This window comes from Taudactylus pleione, unplaced genomic scaffold (genome assembly GCF_031769625.1).
Source record: "Taudactylus pleione unplaced genomic scaffold, aTauple2 ptg000250l, whole genome shotgun sequence".
In the NCBI taxonomy this organism is placed as follows: domain Eukaryota; kingdom Metazoa; phylum Chordata; class Amphibia; order Anura; family Myobatrachidae; genus Taudactylus; species Taudactylus pleione.
In genome coordinates this window covers 3557057-3579839 of record NW_028284652.1, presented here as the reverse complement: position 1 = coordinate 3579839, position 22783 = coordinate 3557057, and the positions used below count along the sequence as shown (strand labels likewise).

Below are 22783 nucleotides of genomic sequence, written 5' to 3'. Positions count from 1 at the left end.
TGAGTGGTAAGACATGATTGTTCAAAGAAAAAAAACAATATTACTTAGCGAAACATATGCTAAGACCAACACATCGAATTTGTAAAATCATGAAACCAAAAACACTTACCAAAAACAGACAAATATCCCAAAGTTCAAAAACTTCACTTGGTCACTGCCAAAATAACTGTAAAAGAAAAAAAAATTATAAACAAATGTAAACTATTTACTATTATTTTTTACGGTGGATTTTTTAAATACTTACTCAAAAATGCAAATCCAAAAAGCTGAAAAAGATCAAAAAATGCGAACGGAAAATAACGAAGAAAAAAAGCCAAAAGATCAAAATAAACCAGTCCTCCTTCTCCAAACCAATCACCAACAATCAACTCCAGCGCTAAACCGCCAACAATCAAAACATGCCACCTCGACTCGAGTCACACCAAGCCATAAATAGGCTTTATTTTCCCGCTCAAATTAAGGACGGACAATAGGAGCGCACAAGGAATGATGCGGCTGAATAATGCTGACGCATGTATAAAAACGTCACGGAAGGCCAAAATTGCTCTGCTACATTGACCGAAAGAAATGAGTACAGAGCAGCAAAGTACTAGCCAACAGGCACCATGTAAGTTTTTTTTTTTATGGGAAAATGCGTATGTTTAACATTACATTTTAAAACATTTTAATAAAAAACATTTTTAACATTTTAAAAAAAAGGTGTGGAGGATGCCATGGAAGAGGCTGCTGGCCCTAGTTGGCAAACTAGGGCCAAAAAAAAGGCAGCCACAATTCACAAGGAACGAGATGAAGGTTTTGGTGCAAATGTGCAATGACAACCTGGCACAGGCACCAAGGAATATGGGTGCAACCCAGAGATGGAAACTGTGGGACGACATAGCCAGTGGTGTCAATGGTGTGGGTGAGTTTGAACGTTCAACCCGGGAGGTCAAACGCCGGTACGTAAAAACTACATTTTAGTAAAAAGTGTTTACAGGTCAAAATACTGCAGGAATAATACCAAATTTTAAACCAACATATGGAGCGACTTCAAATATCAGCTTAAACAAAAACTGGCTGATAGGGCTAGGCATGCAGGGGGGACAGGTGGGGGTCCCACCCCTGTGTCACTTGAGTGCACAGATTTGGAGGAGCTGGCCCAGGGGTGTGTGCAGGATGAGGAGGTGTTTGGCGTGTCGAACATGGATACCGACATGCCAGACTTTGCGGCTCCTCATGTTGCCCCAGGTAAATGTTGTAAGGTTACCAACTCAGAAATATGTTTTTGACAATATCTAGATTATAATTTTACTCTTTTCTCTTTTTTCTCATAGAGACACAGGCGGATGAGTCTGCTCCAGAGGTGAGCTTTGGCCGCAGAATTTCTTCTGGCTCTGCAGGGGAGGAAGCAGTAGATCCGGCTGGGGACCCTGTGGCAGACAGTCCAGGGCATTCCCCCTCGCAGGCAGTGGCCCTCCTCACTGATCTCAATGGTAAAATGGATCAGCAGACCGAGATTCTGCAGAGGATGGACGCCAATCTGCTACGGGTGGCGGACGCCCTGGAGCAAAGTGCTGCGGCCAACGTGACCATTGCTAAGGCCCTTGCGGAAAATACTGGGGCCAACATGCGAATAGCAAATGCCCTGGAGCAGCTCGTTCGCCAACACATGTTGGAGCCTGCCTCCCTTCCTGCTGGAACATCAGGACCCTCCCCCTCTGGCACAACAACAGCCATCCCTCCAAATGTGCCTAGCCCTATGCCTAGTCCAGAGGCCACAACATCTGCCTCTGGCCAGGCCAGCCGAAGGACTTCCCATACCAGTTCAGGCTCCCTCCAACCCCCGGCCAAACGGCCTAAAAGGCGATGACAGCACTGGCTAATTTCCCCACAATCCATCTCTGTGTTTGCCCCATATTCCTGCATGGCAAAAACTTCCCTCTCCTTTCTTGTGAATTGTTTTTATTTGTTTTATTTGTGTTCAAATGCCACTTATTTTGTTGGTGTGTGGGCAAAATGATTTCTAGATTTTGGCCCATAAAAAAAAAATGTTTACTTTTAAAAAAACTTGAAACAAAATATTAATAAACTTTGGAAACAAAATGGCAAAATTCTATAGTTGATTTATTCAAACTGGTTAAAAGGTAATCCCTCTAACAAACTTACAAGCAGTACAACGGAAATAGAAACATTTCATATTTTGCCTAAAAACAAGGGTTAAAATCAATTTATGAGTTTTAATTAACAATTATCAAAAAACAAAAGGACGATTGGTTTCTTGGTCAAAAAATAAAATAGAAAAAAAACAAACATGTGTACAATATTGTTTGCCTACAAATTAAACACTTACAAATATGTAAAAAGCACTCAAAAAACCCAAACATTTGTTAGCTAATTGATTGTATGCCCCAGAAATTAGCAGCTGAGTAGTTCACCTGCGTTCGGTTTTTAGCTACTAAAAAAGGTCTATTTGCTAAACACCTTACAAGCTGTTTAGCAATTAAAAGTTTATTGTTTTTGTTGCCTCACTTGATTAATCGCAACACCATCGATGAGTCCGGGGATGTACGAGGAGACCATCGTCTATACCAGACCCAAAGCTGAGCGAGCATGCTTAATGGAAAATGGATCACACAGTGACGTGTACAAAATAGCGTCCACATTGGACGTTCGCACAAGATAATACATGTACGCCCAAAAAACGCCTTGCCATGCCTGCGTTTTCTCATCTCCACCCCCGTTACCACCCATAAACGGAACATTCTGTCAATCAAATGACATAGGTCACTTCCTGTTCGCTGTGTATACGAGCGATCGAGAAATGACCACAATGATTCGGCCGTACATGCGCAATGAGATCCGGACGCATGCGTGGTTTAAAACAATCGAATGCGTACGAGCGAACGGCTGATAGCGTCCGGCTCTCAATGAGGTCCTATGTTTGGAATGGCAGATGCCAAAGCAGTCAGCTCACCAATTGAAAAAAGCATGAAAATCTCAAAAGATATGTGTCCAACAACAGATGCAGACAATCAGAATTCAATTGAAACTTTAATATAAGCAAACATTGGTATACCACCAAACATCACCCACGCTGTCAGCCGTGTAAGCCATTTGCAATCAAACCAAGTACTGTAGAAAACAATCAACTGTTGCCTTATCCACTTTCATCAGAAACAGTCAAGGAAGCAATATGGTTGAAAGAGACTATGGACCTCATTCAGAGTCGGTCGTAAGCGGCCACTCGGTCGTATGCATCCGATGTTTTTAAACCACGCATGCGTACGGTTAGTTGTTTGCATGTGCGTACGAGACCTTGCGATCCAAAATGCTGTCGATCATACGGCTTACGAGCAGGAAGTGGCTTCCGAGAGTTGATTGACATGACAGGCTGTTTGTGGGTGTTGACGGGGGTGGTGGTCTAAAAACGCAGGGCGTTTTAGGGGCGTACATAAATTATCTTCTATGACCGACATAGAAGGCCGGAAGTAGTAAAACGTCACTCTGCGAGCAGGTTTGAGGCCTGGCTGATCGTTCAGCTTGAGGTTGGGTATGTGCTCTCTCAAGCCCCAGAGTACTATCGATGCTATCGAATTTGACTGATGTTATGTTTGATGTTTCTAATTTCTGCAACACAATGCAAGCAGCTATTAATCATTTGTTGTTGCTATTAACACTGCTAATTGGCTTGTAATTGATTCAGCTGCGTTTGCATTAGCGAATAAGAAGATTAAATTAATGTCATGGTAATGCCTTATTATATGTTGTTTTTCCCAAAATTTCGGGGTTTCTTGCATTTTTAAGCCTGCACCAGTCTTTGCAAATCCTCTGCTTTGTCAATACCTGTATTAAAAATTTATATTTTTCAAAATTAAAACAGACACGAGTTATTATTTTTTTTTTTTTGTATTTTTTTTTTTTAACAAGAATTTTTATTTTTTTTAAAACGCATTTGTCAGCATGCACAAATTTGAAAAATTTTAATATTAAAAAATACAAAAAAAAAAACTTTAAAAAAAATAAGAAACAACAAAAAAAATATGGAGATGGAGGCATTGGTGACTAGAAATATGGGGACTGGACATCAACAGGGGAAGGATAAGATAGCCATGGCTATTTTCTTAGTTTGGGACGGCTGGGCTGAAGAGGCTTTTTCGGGACAGCCGAATGGCGTGTAACACGCCGACTGGCCTGGCCAGAGCCGGATGGAATTGGCTCTTGCCTAGGCATAGGGCTCGCCATACTTTGGGGGTGGGCTGTTGGGCTGCCAGAGGTAGTGGTCCTTGGAGGAAGGGAGCCTAGCTCCATCATGGCAATTCGGTTTGCCTACTCATGGGCATCTGCCGATCGAACAAGGGCCCCAGCACATGTCTCCAGGGCCTCTGCCACCCTCAGCAATCTGCCATCTATCCTCACCAGAGTGGTCTCCATCCTCAGGAGAACTGAATTATTCTCCTGAGTTTGGTCGACCAACTCGGTGAGAAGAGACACTGCTGGGGCGGGTGGGGACCCTGGAGTGGGCTCCACAGAGTCCCCAGATGGAAATATTGGATCATCCCCTGCAGAGCCTTTATATGTGCTGGACCCAGCCATCACCTCAGGAGCAGGCACTTCCTCCTTGGGGTCTGTAAAGAAAGAGATTTGTTAGTCAAATGTATCTGAGATTTTGGATTTTTTTTAATCTTTTTTATTTTTTTCATAATTATTTACCTTCTCTGCCATGTGGAGCATTAAAGTCGGCCATTTCAGTGTCCATATTGGAGACGCCGACTAACTCCTCTTCCTCTATACATCCCTGAGCCTGCTCCTCCAAAGCTGTTAAGGTCAGCTCCTCAGGGATGGGACCACCACCTGTCCCTCTGGCATGGTCCGCCCTACTTCCTATCTTCCTCTTCAGCCAATATTTGAAGTCTGTCCATCTGGCAATGTTTAGTGTTAATTTAGTCATGTATTTCCATCAACATTTCTAAAAACATTTATAAGCCAACATTCACACTAGCAAATATGTACCTTTTATGCACAACAATATTGGTTCTGTGCGTCGTCCCAACATGATTAACAGCCCTGGCTATCTCCTCCCAGATCCTGTCTTTTTGTCCAGCCCCCATATTTCTGGGTGCATGGACAATATTGTCCATGCACATAGTCACCAAGGCCTCCATCTCTGCCCTCGAAAAGGGAGGGTTTCTGGCCCTTCTCCTGCTTGGGCCTGGCTCCTCCTCACTCCTCCTTTCTTGCTGTTGGCCACCTACATGTAACTTTTTTTTTTAAAGTTTGCCTTTTTTTAAAATACAAATTTTAAGGAATTGGTCATTATTGGTCAAAAAACTTACTTTCTAATGGCTGACTCTGGCTTCCATGCTCCTCTGTCTCCATTGTCAATTTTGAGAAAGCATGAGTACTAGTGTGATTTTGTGACATTTTTATACATGTGAGCGCAACTTTGGATTGGTTGTGCGTGCATCCATGTTGTGTCCATCCCTGTTTCCCTGCGCAAATTGCACACCTAACCTTAATTGTGGGTTTTAAGAGATGTGAGCGCATCATTGGTTTGGTTGTGCACTCATCCATGTTGCCTACATCCCTGTTTCCCTGCGCAAATTGCACACCTAACCTTAATTGTGGGCTTTAATTAGATGTGAGCGCATCATTAGATTGGTTGTGCGTGCATCCATGTTGCCTACATCCCTGTTTCCCTGCGGAAATTGCACACCTAACCTTAATTGTGGGCTTTAATGAGATGTGAGAGCATCATTGGATTGGTTGTGCATTCATCCATGTTGCATAGATCCCTGTTTCCCTGAGCAAATTGCACACCTAACCTACATTGTTCAGTTTTCTGCTGTGTTACGTCCCTATTTAAGGGCCACCTAAATGGTCCATTACTTGTGCATTGTTGGTGGGTGCTGGTTGTTGGAGTTTGTTGGAGTGTCTTGGGTTATTTGTACAAAACATCATTGGCTTGCGAGTCAGGTAAGTGTATAAGAGGCATGAATTTTTTTTTGTTTTTAAAGTTTTTTATCTTGTTCTTTCATTTTATTTTTTTATTTTTTAGGAATATTCCTGCCCACTTTAGTGTGGTCGGAGGTAAGGGTATTTGAGTCCTGCTGCCATTAGTGTTTTTATTTTTAATTTTTAATTTCTTTTTAAATAGATTTTTAATCTTTATTTCCTTAATGTAGTTTTGGAGTGTGTTTTTTGGTATTTTGAGGATTGTTCCAGGCCACTTTATTGTGGTCTGAGGTAATTTTTTTTTTGGTGTTTAATTTTTTGGGTTCTAAAGTCGTTAAAAAAAATTTTTTTTAAAAATGAAAATTTGTAACTTAAAATTTACATAATATTTAGTGCACTGACATCATTTAATGCATTCACAGAAAATATTTTTTTTTTAACTAAAAAAAAAACATGTAGGTTTTTGGAAAGATGGCCCTACCCAACCCTGTAAGATTCTGATTGATTCTGACAAAGTTAAGTTATTTATGTGTTTGTTTGTTTATCTCATCAGTCCTACTAATTTCTATGAACCCACATTTCAGAGAGACGTGGGTGAGTTAATCCTCACCATGCTTCAACCACCTAACCGACCTGGTCTTCCTCGTCGTAGGCATAGGAGGCGTGCAAGGCCCCAGATATTTCGAACACGGGTCACCCTTTTTGGAATGCCTGATGATGAGGTGTTAACTACTTACCGGCTACCACCCACCATTATCCTAGATACTCTTTCAATAATAAAGAATGATCCAGAAAGTCAAATACACATTCCTACATCAATATCACCACTGGCACAGTTGCTGGTGGTGCTACATTTCTGCACCTCAGGGTCCTTTCCAGACCACTGTGGGTCTGGCGAGTGGCATATCACAGCCATCATTCTCCAGGATCCTGAGGCGTGAGATGAATGCTTTTTTAAAAATATTACACAATATATTAGTATGAATTTGGATCAGGAAACCCTTGTCATGGTAAAGAAGCAGTTTTTTGAGATTGCTGGCTTTCCACATGTCATAGGGGTAGTGGATGGCACTCACATAGCACTTCAGCTTCCAGCTTGAAAGGAACACATCTATCGCAACCGTAAACATTACCATTCCATGAATGTGATGGTGCTATGTGATGCCTCCCTCCAGATCCTCTCCCTGAATACAAAATTTCCTGGCAGCTCTCATGATGCATATGTGATCCAACATTCCGGGATTTGGCCAAAATTAACAACACTGCAAGCTGGTGATGTGTGGCTTCTGGGTAAGTTACACTTCTTTTTTTTAGTTTTCAAAACATTTTATTTTTTTTTTAAATTAAATTTTAAAACACATATATTACTAAAAATATTCTCCTTCCCTACAAGCAACAGTGGATATCCTTGCACGCCCTGACTGCTGACTCCTTTTTTGGCCCCCACACCAGGGCCACAAACCCAATATAATGCTGCATTTACTGCCACCAGGCAGGTGGTGGAGCACTGTATTGGTCTATTGAATGGTCGGGTCAGATGTCTCCACAACTCTGGTGGTGCTCTAATGTATTCGCCGGTTATGGTTTCACGTATCGTGGTCCTATGTGGGATTTTTCATAACATCGCCATAAGGATGGCCCCCAGGAGGTAGGTGGTGTGAGACTGTCCAGGGGGGCCAGATGCAATGATGTTGTTGCTCATTTTTTTAGGTATGTATTGTAATTTTGTTTAAAATATTAACTAACTGTCATATTCGTCATTGTTTCTCTGTTTTGACTTTAGGGAGTTTTTAATTTTCAACATGTTATTCATTTTGTTCTTTTCTTTTTATTTCCCTATACCCTACCACAATTACAACAATGAACAAACATAAATAACACATTGTGAATGCCCTTGTCTAAGCTTGGATAAACGACAACCCTTTTGCTGGCTTGAACAACGATGTGTTTCTCCTTTTTGTACAGTTCTTGATTTTGTTTTCTCAAAAGTTTTTCATTGTGAACACCAAGTGTTTGTTTTTTAATGTAACCTTGTTATCATGTTTCTTGCTGTATTTTGGAAAAATAAAGGAATTTTTTTTTTAAAATATTAGCAATTTTTTAATTTTGGATAAGCCAATATTAACCCTAACACATTCAGCATGTTCTGGAAACATTTCTGTGGAATGAGATTTATTTGTTTTTTTGTACCCTATTGTATTTTGTGATCCATATTTATTTTTTTCATTTTAAAATATAAAAACAATACAATACATTAAACAAGCTTTCTTAAAATGAGTAACTGATGTCCATATATTTATACTTTGCACTATTATTGTGTATGCCTTACAATGTTGGCTAAAGTATGATATTTTAGAAAATGCTCCATCAATATTTTGTTAACAAAAATACATATCAAATCAATGTTACCATTTAAAAAAAACCCATTTAATAACTATTAAGGGCAAAACCCATTTATACGCCTGGATTAGACAGGTCGACTAAAAAAAAGGATGACGAAATATGTTAATTCTCAAAAATTTATTAGAAAGCACACACAAAATATATAAAAAAAATTAAACCTCGGCAAGGTTCAATGCCTGTAATATTTCGCCAATGCTATTTTGAGCATTGGCTAATGTTTCCACCAGATTACCCAGCTCCTCCCGCAGAAATGCGAAAAGCATTTGTGGATATGTACAGTAGAAAATTGTAAAAATTAATTATTGGTCAAAATATGAGTAACAAACATTGAACAATTTCAGTATATTTTATGCCCTACAAAGTGTGTCGGACACAATAAAGTGATGTATACACCAAAAATTTTATAAAAAAAGGCAGGCTCATTTGTAGGCCTAGCAAATACAAAAAATAAGGTCATGTATTTTGTGATAATGTATTAATGTTTTTTTTGGACAACCAACAAATACATAAACCAAATTTAATTTGTATTTGTTTGGCCTAAAAAAAAAAGGGGAAAAAAATACACATTGACCAAACTTTAGAAAAAAAACAAAAAATTTTTTGGAGTTGTAAATTTCTGAACAGCATAAAGGACAGACTACTATTTAGAGGAGACCACAGGGATTAATGTTGAACATATGATGTTTTGTTTTTTGTTTTGGAAATTAAGAAATGTTAAAAAAAATTTACAAAAGGAAATAAGGGTTAATGGCTAAGTAGCCTTAAAGCCAACTATGTAGACATTTTTGAACAAGAAATGTTACCTAGAATAGACACCAAAAAAACTTATTGGACAAAAAACCCACAACACGCAACAAGGCCTTTTAAAAAAACACCAAAAATTTTAGATTTAAAAAAAAAAAAAACATGTACAAGGACACACAAATATCCTGTAAATATGAAGACAATTGTATTCTACATAATTAATTTTAAAAAAAATTACCATAAATATGTTGAGGCGAACATGGCTGCTTTTCCATCAGGGGTGGGTGGACATTTAAATCTTCGGGGGGAGTGATTTGCCCTGAAGAGCCTTGGTCAGGAGGGGAATTTTGGGATGAGTGGGCAGGGGAGGGAGGGCCATTTTCAGAGTTTTGGCCCAGGGAGGGAGGGTTACTTGGGGAGTATGGGGGCGGGGAGGGAGAGATGGGTTGGAAAGGAGAGGGGTTAGGAGGTGAATTTTCCACAGCATTGCATCCACTACGCATTGTCTGTCTCCATCTACGCTGCTGTCCTAAGAATAGGAAAATGACAAGTCCAAATTTAATTTAAACAATATCCAAAAAAAACCAGTTATGGAAAGTAGTTACCACAAACTGAACAATAGGTACAACATACACTACAGCTTGTTTTAAAAAAACACTTTAAAAAAAACATGGAACAAATATAATAACCAAAAAACGGAAATGCATATTTACTCCGGCGTATTTGCACCCGCAGACTCAGCAAGACCTGTGGCGAACGCTGCCGGAGGATCAACCACCGGCGCTCGAGTTGAGCAATATTGCGCTGATATCCAAGCGCACGCAGCCGGCGGCGGACCACTGCATAAGCCTGCCTTTTTAAGGAATTTCTGATAGGGGGTACAAAATGGCCCAGGCGCCTGTCCATCCCTTCAACCAGCACTAACAGTTCCGCACATGTGAATGCTGCGGCTCTCATGATGGCAATGGCAGCTGTTTTACATTAAACCACAATTATAAATGGCTAACATGAAAAATGATTGGCTAAAAAAAACACCATCATTTTCAAAAACTAATTTCTATTGGAAATTAAAATATGCTAAATTACACAAACTAACATTCATAATGTTATCATAAACATGCATTTAACAACAACACAACATTTGTAATCCAAAAACCAGGTTTAAAATATTTTATTTAAACAAACGCACTTTCAGAAAGACATCAGCATGAACGGAATGACATTTGAACAATAAATTTTAAAACCAATGGAAAGGGAGTTTAAAAAAAAAAACAACACTTTCGAACACTAATTACATAATTGTCAACAAGCTAGTAACAAGCTGATCGATAGCGCATGAAAACATGACATGTGTGCATCAAGCGGCCGCAACCATCAGAAGAAAATTAACATACAGCGACAGACAACGACTGACAACGATCGACTCGATCGCTAGCTGCTATCACTCGTTAGCTAGAGGAGGTGCTTTGTTGATGTATGGACGTCACTTTGGTTGCGATCGCCCGGCCGTGCGATTGTTTTTTTTTCAAATTCTCGAGCTTAAGGCGTACGACTGAGTGGCCGCTTATGACTGACTCTGAATGAGGTCCCATGTGAGATCTAGGTAGTTTAGATGACATCATCAACATTGCCTGTGACAACAGAGGTGCAATACAGCCATGGACAAAAGTTTTGAGAATGACACAAGTATTGGTTTTCACAAAGTTGCTGCTTCAGTGTTTTTAGACCTTTTTGTCAGATGTTACTATGGTATACTGAAGTAAAATTACAAGCATTTCATAAGTGTCAAAGTTTTTTATTGACAATTACATTAAGTGTATGCAAAGAGTCAATATTTTCAGTGTTGACCCTTCGTTTTCAAGACCTCTGCAAGTCGCCCTGGCATGCTGTCAATCAACTTCTGGGCCACATACTGACTTATGGCCGCCCATTCTTGCCTAATCAATGCTTGGAGTTTGTCAGAATTTGTGTGTTTTTTAGTTTGTCCACACACCTCTAGAGGTTTGACCACAAGTTCTCAATGGGATTAAGATCTGGGGAGTTTCCTGGTAATGAACCCAGTATTTTGATGTTTTGTTTCCCGAGCCACTTAGTTATCACTTTTGCTTTATGGCAAGGTGCTCCATCATGCTGAAAAATACATTGTTCGTCACCAAACTGTTCTTGGATGGTTGGGAGAAGTTGCTCTTGGAGGATGTATTGATAGCATTCTTTATTCATGGCTGTGTACTTAGGCAAAATTGTGAGTGAGCCCACTCCCTTGGCTGAGAAGCAATCCCACACATGAATGGTCTCAGGAAGCTTTACTGATGGCATCACACAGGACTGATGGTAGCGCTCACCTTTCAATCTCTGGAGAAGCATTTTTCCAGATGACCCAAACAATCTGAAAGGGGATTCATCAGAGAAAATAACTTTACTCCAGTCCTCAGCAGGACAGGACAGCAGGAATCCCTGTACTTTTTGCAGAATATCATTCTTTCCCTGATGTTTTTCCTGGAGAGAAGTGGCTTCTTTGCTTCCCTTATTGACAATAGGCCATCCTCCAAAAGTCTTCGTCCTGTGTCATGCGAAAATTGGGGTGTGGCCTAATAACCATAGGTCACGCCCCCTAAATGACGTTACTTGGAGGCGTGCCCGGATGGCACGCCTCCCGTCTAACATCAGGCATGCGCGCAGCATCCATTCAGCTACTCCGTGGTCCGGCACCGCTTGCGGCGGTGGGGGTGCCAAACCTCCCAATTTGACCACCCGCAGGACACTTCGGCCCATGAGTGGAACAGCGGGACAGTGCTGTCCCGCTGAAATCGGGATTTTGGGAGGGGGTGCGCCCTCTATGGGGTGGCGCCCCTGTTCGACCGCTCTGGTCGAACACCCCAAGAACTGGCCCTGTTTAGGGGTAGTGTGAGGGGTAGGGTTAGGATTCTGACTGATAGTTGTTGGTTTCCTTACCCTATCGGGATGCCGGCATCGGTATTCCGACCGCCAGTGGAAACTGGCTGTGTTCCACTTACTGTAGCTCAGTGAGAACCTGCAATATACAGCATCCACAGTGATTATCACTTACATCCAGCACAGCTTCCAACATACAGTCAGGGGCGCTGAGAGGGGGGGGAGCGGGTACAGATTACCCGGGCCCGGGCTTCCTGAGGGGCCCGGCGGGGGCCCGGGTCCGATGCCACCCCCCCTCCCTCACAGCAGCCCAGCACACAGCGTGTGCTGAGCTGCAGTTGGAGACTGCTCGTGGCTGCTGAGCAGCAGCCACAGCAGTCTCCTATGCCTGTGCGGGGGAGCGATCACACTGATCGCGCCCCCCCTGGCTTTGCGCCGGGCTGAGGGGGCTCAGAGCGCCTCCCTCCCCGGCGCGCAGTGCCGTGCAAATCTTTTTTATTGTATTTTTTTTCGGCAAGGGGGTGTGGCCACGCCTCCTGAGATTAGGCCATGCCCCCTATTACCGGGCCCCGCCTTGGCTCTTGGCAGCCCTGCATACAGTCACCGGATGGTGGTCTGTATGCTCCACTTCATGCTGAGAGTTTGTTGCATCCATAACTGTACATTCAAATTACTACTAAATAACCACTCCATTGGTTGTCTACTAGGCTGTTCAGTGACTTCTGGGGATCTGCTGGTGTGTATATTTGCCCTGCCATACCATCTGCAAAAGAACACACAGATTCCAACAATTACTGCCTCGCAGACCCAAGGTCATAATTTTAATTCTCAACCAATGCCCTATCTATGTAGAGCTTTGATGTTCTCCCTGTGTTTTCATGGGTTGTCTCTAAGTGATCCTGTTCCCTTCCATAGCCCAAAAACAAACTGGTAGGTTAATTGCCTTATAGCAAAAATTAAGCATAGCATGTGTGTGTGTGACAAGGTGGTAGGGTATATAGATTATAAGCTCCACTGGGGCAGGGACTGATATGAATGACTAAATATTCTATATAAAGTTCTGTGTAATATGTGTCCATTATATAAATAACAATAAAATAATTAGGATTAGAGATAGACAGGGTAAAAGATAAATAATAATACATTTTAAAAAATCCCACCTGTTTTATAATGGTTGCAGAGCTATGAAGGTAATTGGCTAATGCTATCTGAAGATAAAACAGATATTAAATAGCCCGGCGCTGAGAAAGATAACTCACTCTAAACGTGCCCATCCACTAGAAGACAGGCAAAAGACTGCACAATTACGACATTGTAATCACGCAGTCGTTTGTCAGTCTGTGATGTTCCTTCACTGACCCAGCAGTCGTTCAGTGAAGGCACATCAATCATCTGCAAACATGTTGAACGTGACGATATCGTCAGGTTGTACAGCATATTTGTACGATGCTAGATATCTAAACGACCAGCGGGAGCGTTCATCGCTGGTCGTTTTAGACATTTTTTTAAACAATCTGCAAACGATTTTCAAACGATTATCGAATGATTATTGAACAATCGAATGATAACGATATCGTTATTGTTCAATGGCTCTATCTAATCGTCTAGTGGATGTGTGCCTTTACTACCCAATTAAAACAGTTGTGAAGGGTTGCCAGCCCACTACACAAATGTATACAGAGATGACACAACGCTAAAATAAGGTAGGAACCGTAATACTTATGTAATCTTTAATTGAATAAAACATTTTTTATATTATAATATCACATTTCATGTGTAATCGATCTAATAATTATCCACTCATCAGAAGCATAACAACTTCAATTAAACTTGATAAACTAATTATCCTCTTCTAGGAAACATGCGGTCTACAAAATAATAACATTTCTGCAATTATAGCTTGTTGAAATTGTATAACTTCCACACTGATGTTAAAGTGTTGCAACCACACAAATATGTAATAAATAATTACTATGTATATTGAAGTGTTCAATTGTGACAAAGAAATGTCTTTTATACTCATTCCAGGGAATATAGAGCAACCAAGGAGACGTTCATGTCTAGGATAAGGAAAGTGGGATTTTGTGATGGTGAAACTAGAAGTACTGTATATTTAAAAAAAAATGTTATGTCAATGTCCTATCATATAAAAAATGCTATTGCAGCTAAGCACAGTCATATTAATTATTAATAATATGTAAATAATTATTTACAGCATTAAACAAGCTTTATCCCAGTTAATTTGCATATCATAGTTTCAAAATCTAGGATAAGCCATACAATACAAGCAAAAAGATTTATTTGCTGAAATCCTATATCTTTATGATCTAATTACACAGTGTTTCACCTGAAGTGAGAGAAACATATCACATGAGCCTGTTGGTTACTTTTATGTTATGTAGTAGAACTTGCCCTACATTCTCATACCCTTTACCTTTATTCACTTTAACCTTTTTTTTCAAAAGTTAATGCTTCAGTATACCAGTAAAAGTTTAACACAATCCCAGTTGTTGATGGGTCCAAACCACAATACTGTACTCTGTACCCTTCTATAAAACTATAGCATCGTGTCCCTGAGTGCCACTCCAGAGCTAAAGGTGGGTTTAATAACAACTATGAGGTTTGCAACAAAAGTCCAATGATCCTAGTGTGTGGAGACTCTGAGAAGCAACATGGCGTTTCAGGAGATCCTGGACAGAATAGGGGGCATGGGACGTTATCAGATCATACATGTCATCCTGCTGTCCCTGCCGGTCTTCATGATGGCAAGCCACAACCTCATACAGAACTTTACAGCAGCTGTTCCCAAACATCGCTGCCGGCTCAACGACTCACAGGAGGATGGCAACTTTACATCACATTTCCTACATGCCTTTGTTCCAGTGGGGTCTAATGGGAAGCTCTCTAGCTGCTTGAGGTATACAAATGCTCAATTTAATTTGCTCCATAACAGTTCTACAGGCAACACAAGTGACACAGAGACAGAGAGGTGTGTAGACGGCTGGATCTACGATGACAGCGAGTTTTCTGCAACTATCATAAACCAGGTGGGAATTTTTGAAATGTATTATTCTATCAGGGGTATTCAATTTGGAGCGAAAATTTCGTAATCGGCGATAAAGTATCACCGATGACTTAATTTTCGGCGATTTCAATTATCCCCGTATTCAATTTCAAAGACTTTTCGCAGGTTCGAAAAGTCTTTGAAAAAAAATGGGGATAACTTTTCACCACTGAATAGGTGGCGAAAAAAAGTGCAGAATTGGGGTTTAGGGGTGCAGGTTTAAAAAAAATAGCCTGCAACCCTGGGAATGTCATTTAAAAATAAACTGTGTCAAAAAAAGTTTTAAAAAAATTAGGGACACCCCAAAAAAAAATATTTAAAAATTGGGGTGGAAAAAAAAATGGAAAAATGTGTTTAAAAATAGGGAAATAGGTTCAGGGCTATTCTGCAAGTATGCGGCAGGTGTTTTCTAGAATAGATTATTAGCGGCAGGTGCATTTTTGCAGAATTTTTTAAAAATGACTTTAGGGACATCAAAATAGGCTAGTACCCATTTTCATGTACCCCAAATTTGATGGGACCACTTAAAAAAATGAAAAAAATAACCTAAGTGCTTTTCTGCATCACTTCAATGTCGTAAAAAAAAACACCTGCTGCGGCTATTTAAAACCCCGACTTTCATTTGCAGGCTAAAACGGGGGTACCCATAGTGATCCCCCATGTTTTGACAGCTTTAGGGGGTCCTACAATTTATTCAAGGTAAATCCGTTTTTTTTCGCCGATCCTATTTCGCCGGTTCTCGTTTTCGTAGCTTTTTAATTGAATACGGGGATAAAGCGGGCGCGCACCTGATACTTTATCCCAGAAAAATCAGCAATCTGGAGCGAAAAGTCCAGCACGGACTTTTCGCTCCAAATTGAATACCCTTGTTTATCTCTTGTCCTGTCTATCTCTTGTACTAATTATTTTATTATTAAGTTATTTATATAGTGGACACATATTACACAGAACAATCTATGGGCTTGATTCAGAGCCGGACGCTCTGACCAGAGCGCTCGCTCTGAATCAGGGCCCTCCTACCTAAAAATGGAGCGGCCTCTTGGATGCTCGCATAGCTGTGGGTTACCCACAGCTTATGCGAGCATCCATGATGATGGTCGCGATGGTCAAGACCATCGTGACCATCGGGCTTGCGACGAGACCCTGCAGTAGGGTCTCGTTGCCGCAAGCTCTGGAGTGATTTTGGCTCTATCAGAGCCAAAATCACTGCCACTGACATCACTAGTGATGTCAGTGGGGCCGGACCCAGACGGTAGGCGTTCCCATGGGAACGCCTCCGTCTGGCAGCCACGCCTCCGGCACGCCCACCAAAGTGGGCGTGCTGTCACTCACCATCGACAGCACGCCCCCTTTGGTGCGAGACCCGGAGCGACAGCATGGCTGTCGCTATGCAGGTCTCGCGCATGCGCACGACGGAGCTCCCTCCATCGTGCGCATGCGCATTAGGGCACCATCGACCCGCTTGCGAGCGTCCTATGCTCGCGAGCGGTTCTGAATTAGGCCCTATATTCCCTACCACACGGACACACATATACACTATGGTTAACTTTTGCCAGAAGCCAATAAACCTACCATTATGGGTTTTTTGGGGGGTCACCCAGAGGAAACCCACACAAACACATTGATAACATACAAACTCTAAATAGATAAGCCTTGGTAAGGAATTAAACTCATGACCTTGGTGCAATAATGCTAACCACTACACCATCATGATACCTTTATCTAACTACCTCTATATTTTCATTGTGATGACAACTATGTATTAACATAATATTACATAATAACAATATAATAATAGTAATAGCAATTATCTCAGTTTATTTGCACAGCCAAGCATGTGGGTAATGCTGCATCTTTTACAGCAAAATATGCAAACCAACAACTAGCATTAGGCTTTGCCAGCCAGGGCTGGTGGCACTATAGTGCATAAACCCGCATTGAGGTGGTAACCCCACCATAGTGATAAACCAGCCATAGACTGGTCAGCACAGAGCTGTATTCCCTATGAAGATCAAGTTCTCAAATCTCAAAACACATGCTGACCCCCCTACTGCTGTAGATGGAAAAACAGCAATGTTCTAAAAACACTTGCATACCTTCCATACAGTGGTGAGAGCAAGGTCATACAGCTATTAAATAATAATAAATAATAGAATAAAAAAGAAATACAGTTCCCAGGAAGCCCTGTCATGACAGGGCAAGATGGCACTTGGAGAACCACAAGTGGCAGAATGCCCTAGCATCTAAAGCCTTCTGGAGCCTGTGCCCATCTGTAAAACAAACTGCTATAAAGACACGTTAGAAAATACAGTATTGTCATTTGCTCCCATGCAGTACCGGATTTTCATTCCAACCAAAAAACTAGTTGGAGGAAAGTTGGTCTGGTGTATGGTTAGCTTTAGAGGTACTCTTTGGTCCATGTAGCATTACCAATCCCGGTTTGACAAGAAACAAAAATAAAAAAAACAACTCCTGGAACGATTCTAGACTTGCGCAATCATTTATCTATCTATGGGGCTCATTTGCAAAATCCGCATATAAAATGCAGTTGTGACCCTAAAATTTTGCACGTGTTCCCAATACGATATGGTAAAATATCACGCAAATGTATTAATATCACTCACCCAGTCCAGAAAACATGCAGATTCTGCCTCAGGGCAGGGGGACTGGAACCTGTGGATAGAGCCAGGACCCTCAGATCAGGAGTAGGTGTCTGCAGCACAGGTGACAACAGCAAGTGGCAGAGGGACATCCAGAACACCAGGGCCGGCAGTAACATGCGGGTCCCAGGAGGCACACCAGTGGAGAATAACCCACAGCCGCCCAGCAATCATGGGCAATAGTGGAAGTACTGACAAAATCACGTTGATCTATGTGCTTTCAGTGTCCAGTCACTTTTGCCTGCATAGTGTATATAATGTAATAAAGTCCAGACAATTATAAGTGCCTAAAACAGGCTAATTACGGGTGCAATACTTGGATTACGTTATTAAATAGTTAGATGTAGACATACCCTAAAAAATATTGTATGTGAGGTCTTATCATACATACTTTTTACATTATTCAATACTACCTAATACCTGTTAATATAGGAGAAACAGTATATGGGAATCAAGATCCTGATGTACTGACACATTATACTACTCAGTTCGTGTCATCAAATTTGCCTGTGAATAGAAAAATGGATATCAACATTTACTGTGTCTAATTTGTGAGGATATGAAAGACATCGATGGAAAATTGAGGTAGAACTAGATTGTCCAGATAATTATCATAAATATCACGTAATTCCTCTTGTTCTACTTAAGCTAAAAGAGATGTGCACAGTTGAACTATATACTATATACCATTCTAGATAATATTTGGATTTAATGGATATATACTGTACTGCATATTACATATTAATATTTGGGGGTACATTTACTAAGATGGGAGTTCTATTTAAGAAGTGATGTTGCCCATAGCAACCAATCAGATGCTACTTCTCATTTATCTAGCATCTTCTAGACGATAATACTTGGAATCTGATTGGTTGCTATGGGCAACATCACTTCTTAATAGAACTCCCATCTTAGTAAATTTACCCCTTGATCTCTTACTATTAATTGGAAGAGTACAAGACATCTGCTTTACAGATAACACTTCATCTTGTGCCTACCAATGCTCATATATTTTTGAATCACTCACAATAATGAATATACTAGTGAAATAAAACAGTATAAAACTTGAGAATTATAAATAAACACACAGTGACACGATTTTTGTTTTAAACACATTTCTTTATTTTTCATAGCACAGGATATACTATCTGTTATCCATTTTATCTTCATAATATTTCGCTGATTTTATATTACCTAAAAGTATTTTACTTATACAAAATAAAAGGTATGTTTTAATTCAGTGTGCCAGAACAAAAAACAACCCCATCTCTCTTTTTTGGTTCTGTATTATCTGTATTGGGGATGTAGTCAATAGACCGGCGGACGCAATGCCACCGGTCTAAATCCTGACATGACCTGCCCGACAAGATAGGCGTCAAAATGCCGATGCCTATCTTAATCCTGACCAACCCCCGTCATCCCGATCGTCCTCTGTCGGGTAAGTATAACACTTAGCCCGGGTATTGGGAGGTTAGGTTAGGGAACCCCGGTGGGACTTAGGGTTAGGCACCTATTCCGGGGAAGGTTAGGGTTAGGCTAGGGGAAGGGGGGTTAGGGTTAGGCATTAGGGGGAAGGTTAGGGTTAGACACCCCCCGGGAGGGTTAGGTTTAGGGGAAGGGGAGGGAGGGTTAATTTTAGGCACCCCTGGGGGAAGGTTAGGGTTTAGGCATTAGGAGGGGAGGTTAACGCTAGGCACCCCTAAGGGATGGTTAGGGTTAGGGTGGGGGAGAGAGGAGGGTTAGGGTACTTACAAAAGCACGTCGAGATCTCGATCTGTCGGACTGTCACTGTCAGGATTTGAACTGGCGGCTGTTGAGCCGCCAGTATTTCAATCCCATTCCCTGTATTGGTTGTCATAAGGCTTCACACCCTGAAAGAGAAATTAAGAAACAAAGAAAATAATTATATGGGGGTTTAGTAATATATGGTAATCAATAAATTACACTGGTGCAGAAGTCACACTATCCCTTTGTATTGTATTATCTCTCAGCAGCAAGGCAGCACCTAGTCATTCTATTCGTTCAGTTCAGCACAGTTGATCATAGGAAGACATCAAATCCTGGATTACTGTAACTGTGTGAATAGGGTAGAGCAGCTGAACAAGGAAATATTTAACAATTGAAGCTTGAAAAATCTGGGCTGATCGCAATCAACATGCAGAATGGATGCACATTTTAAGGCATGGAGGAGATTTTTGCAAAATCCCTGTGATAAATTTATGTGAAACTAAAATTATTAGGGGTGAGCGGGTTCGGATTTCTGAAATCCGAACCCCCCCGAGCCCCCCAAATCCGAGGCCGATCCGAGTCAGGCTCGACTTTTCCCGCCTGACTCGGATCTGAAATCGAGGCAAAACGTCATCATCCCGCCTTCCGGGTCTCGTGGGTTTTGGATCCTATATAAGGTACCCACGTCGGCGCCATTTTCTCACTCGGCTGTGGACAGTGAAGAGGGAGGGTGGGAGTTAGGGCTGGCTGGGCTGTGTAGTGTAGTGTAGTGTAGTGCAGAGTAGTGTTGTGCTGTGCTGTGCTGCGCTGTGCTGCTGTTGTCCATAGGGGCTGTGTCCACTACTTCAAAGTCCATAGGGGCTGGCTGGACTGTGTTGTGCAGTCAGTTGTCCATAGGGGCTGTGTCCACTCCAAAGTCCTGTGCAGTGTCCCAGTCCGAAAAGGGGTGCTGTAGTGTTGTCCAGGGGGTGCTCTGTCCGTCAGGGGTGCTCCCCCCAAGTGCTAAAAAAAAAAAAAAAAATTTCTGTGTTTGTGAATTGTGTGCGCAGTAGCCGCACGTGCATCAACAAAGTAGTACCAAGCGTGCGCCTGTGTCATAAGTAAAGGGCCGGCTGGCTTGACCGTTAAAGGGTGCTGTAACCCCCAAAGTACACTCCAAACCAAATAAAAAAATATTTTCTGTGTTTGTGAATTGTGTGCGCAGTAGCCGCACGTGCATCAACAAAGTAGTACCAAGCGTGCGCCTGTGTCATAAGTAAAGGGCCGGCTGGCTTGACCGTTAAAGGGTGCTGTAACCCCCAAAGTACACTCCAAACCAAATAAAAAAATATTTTCTGTGTTTGTGAATTGTGTGCGCAGTAGCCGCACGTGCATCAACAAAGTAGTGCCATGCGTGCGCCTGTGTCATAAGTAATGGGCCGGCTGGCTTGACCGTTGAAGGGTGCTGTAACCACCAAAGTACACTCCAAACCAAATAAAAAAATATTTTCTGTGTTTGTGAATTGTGTGCGCAGTAGCCGCACGTGCATCAACAAAGTAGTGCCAAGCGTGCGCCTGTGTCATAAGTAAAGGGCCGGCTGGCTTGACCGTTAAAGGGTGCTGTAACCCCCAAAGTATACTCCAAGCCAAATAAAAAAAAAATTCTGTGTTTGTGAATTGTGTGCGCAGTAGCCGCACGTGCATCAACAAAGTAGTGCCAAGCGTGCGCCTGTGTCATAAGTAAAGGGCCGGCTGGCTTGACCGTTAAAGGGTGCTGTAACCCCCAAAGTACACTCCAAACCAAATAAAAAAATATTTTCTGTGTTTGTGAATTGTGTGCGCAGTAGCCGCACGTGCATCAACAAAGTAGTGCCAAGCGTGCGCCTGTGTCATAAGTAAAGGGCCGGCTGGCTTGACCGTTAAAGGGTGCTGTAACCCCCAAAGTATACTCCAAACCAAATAAAAAAATATTTTCTGTGTTTGTGAATTGTGTGCGCAGTAGCCGCACGTGCATCAACAAAGTAGTGCCAAGCGTGCGCCTGTGTCATAAGTAAAGGGCCGGCTGGCTTGACCGTTAAAGGGTGCTGTAACCCCCAAAGTACACTCCAAACCAAATAAAAAAATATTTTCTGTGTTTGTGAATTGTGTGCACAGTAGCCGCACGTGCATCAACAAAGTAGTGCCAAGCGTGCGCCTGTGTCATAAGTAAAGGGCCGGCTGGCTTGACCGTTAAAGGGTGCTGTAACCCCCAAAGTACACTCCAAACCAAATAAAAAAATATTTTCTGTGTTTGCGAATTGTGTGCGCAGTAGCCGCACGTGCATCAACAAAGTAGTGCCATGTGTGCGCCTGTGTCATAAGTAATGGGCCGGCTAGCTTGACCGTTGAAGGGTGCTGTAACCCCCAAAGTACACTCCAAACCAAGTAAAAAAATATTTTCTGTGTTTGTGAATTGTGTGCGCAGTAGCCGCACGTGCATCAACAAAGTAGTGCCAAGCATGCGCCTGTGTCATAAGTAAAGGGCCGGCTGGCTTGACCGTTAAAGGGTGCTGTAACCCCCAAAGTACACTCCAAACCAAATATAAAAATATTTTCTGTGTTTGTGAATTGTGTGCGCAGTAGCCGCACGTGCATCAACAAAGTAGTACCAAGCGTGCGCCTGTGTCATAAGTAAAGGGCCAGCTGGCTTGACCGTTAAAGGGTGCTGTAACCCCCAAAGTACACTCCAAACCAAATAAAAAAATATTTTCTGTGTTTGTGAATTGTGTGCACTGTGGCTGCACGTGCATCAACAAAGGAGCAGCGCCAAGCGTGCGCCTGTGTCCCATAAGTAAAGAGCCGGCTGGCTCATTTCTTAAAGGGTGGTGTAACCCACAAAGAGCACTACTCTCCAGCAAAAATAAAAAAATATTTTCTGTGTTTGTGTGCGCCTTAGCCGCACGTATATATCAATATAACATAAATGGAGGACCAAACTTTCTCCGATAAAAATAAAATAGGGAAAGATCAAGAATCACTTCCTCCTAGTGCTGTTGCTGCTGCTGGGAGTTGTTCATCATCCCAGAGAGGAAGAAGGAACACCACTACTTTTACTAAACAATTGACCCTCCAACAGTCCCTAGCGATGAGGATGAAGTGCGACAGCAGTCATCCTGAAGCAAAACGTATAACTGAGGCCTTGACTGCTATGTTGGTGTTAGACGTGCGTCCGGTATCCGCCATTAGTGCAGTGGGATTTAGACAATTGATGGAGGTAGTGTGTCCCCGGTTCCAAATCCCGTCTAGATTCCACCTGCATCCTCAAAACAGCAGCGACAAGCGTGCGTCTGTCTGTTAAAAGGTGGTGTAACCCTCAAAGTGCGCTCCACAAACAATAAAAAAA

General features: G+C 41.9%; 1 protein-coding gene across 1 annotated transcript in view; it reads left to right on the top strand.

Annotated features, from left to right (window-relative positions):
• The first annotated feature begins 14567 nt into the window (after positions 1–14567).
• Positions 14568–22783, top strand: part of LOC148515341 (solute carrier family 22 member 6-B-like) — a 39420-nt gene continuing 31204 nt past the window's right edge. Inside the window, exon 1 of the mRNA XM_088480141.1 lies at positions 14568–15017. Coding sequence (XP_088336267.1) covers positions 14643–15017 — 375 coding nt within the window. The 5' untranslated portion in view covers positions 14568–14642. The remainder of the gene's footprint in view (positions 15018–22783) is intronic.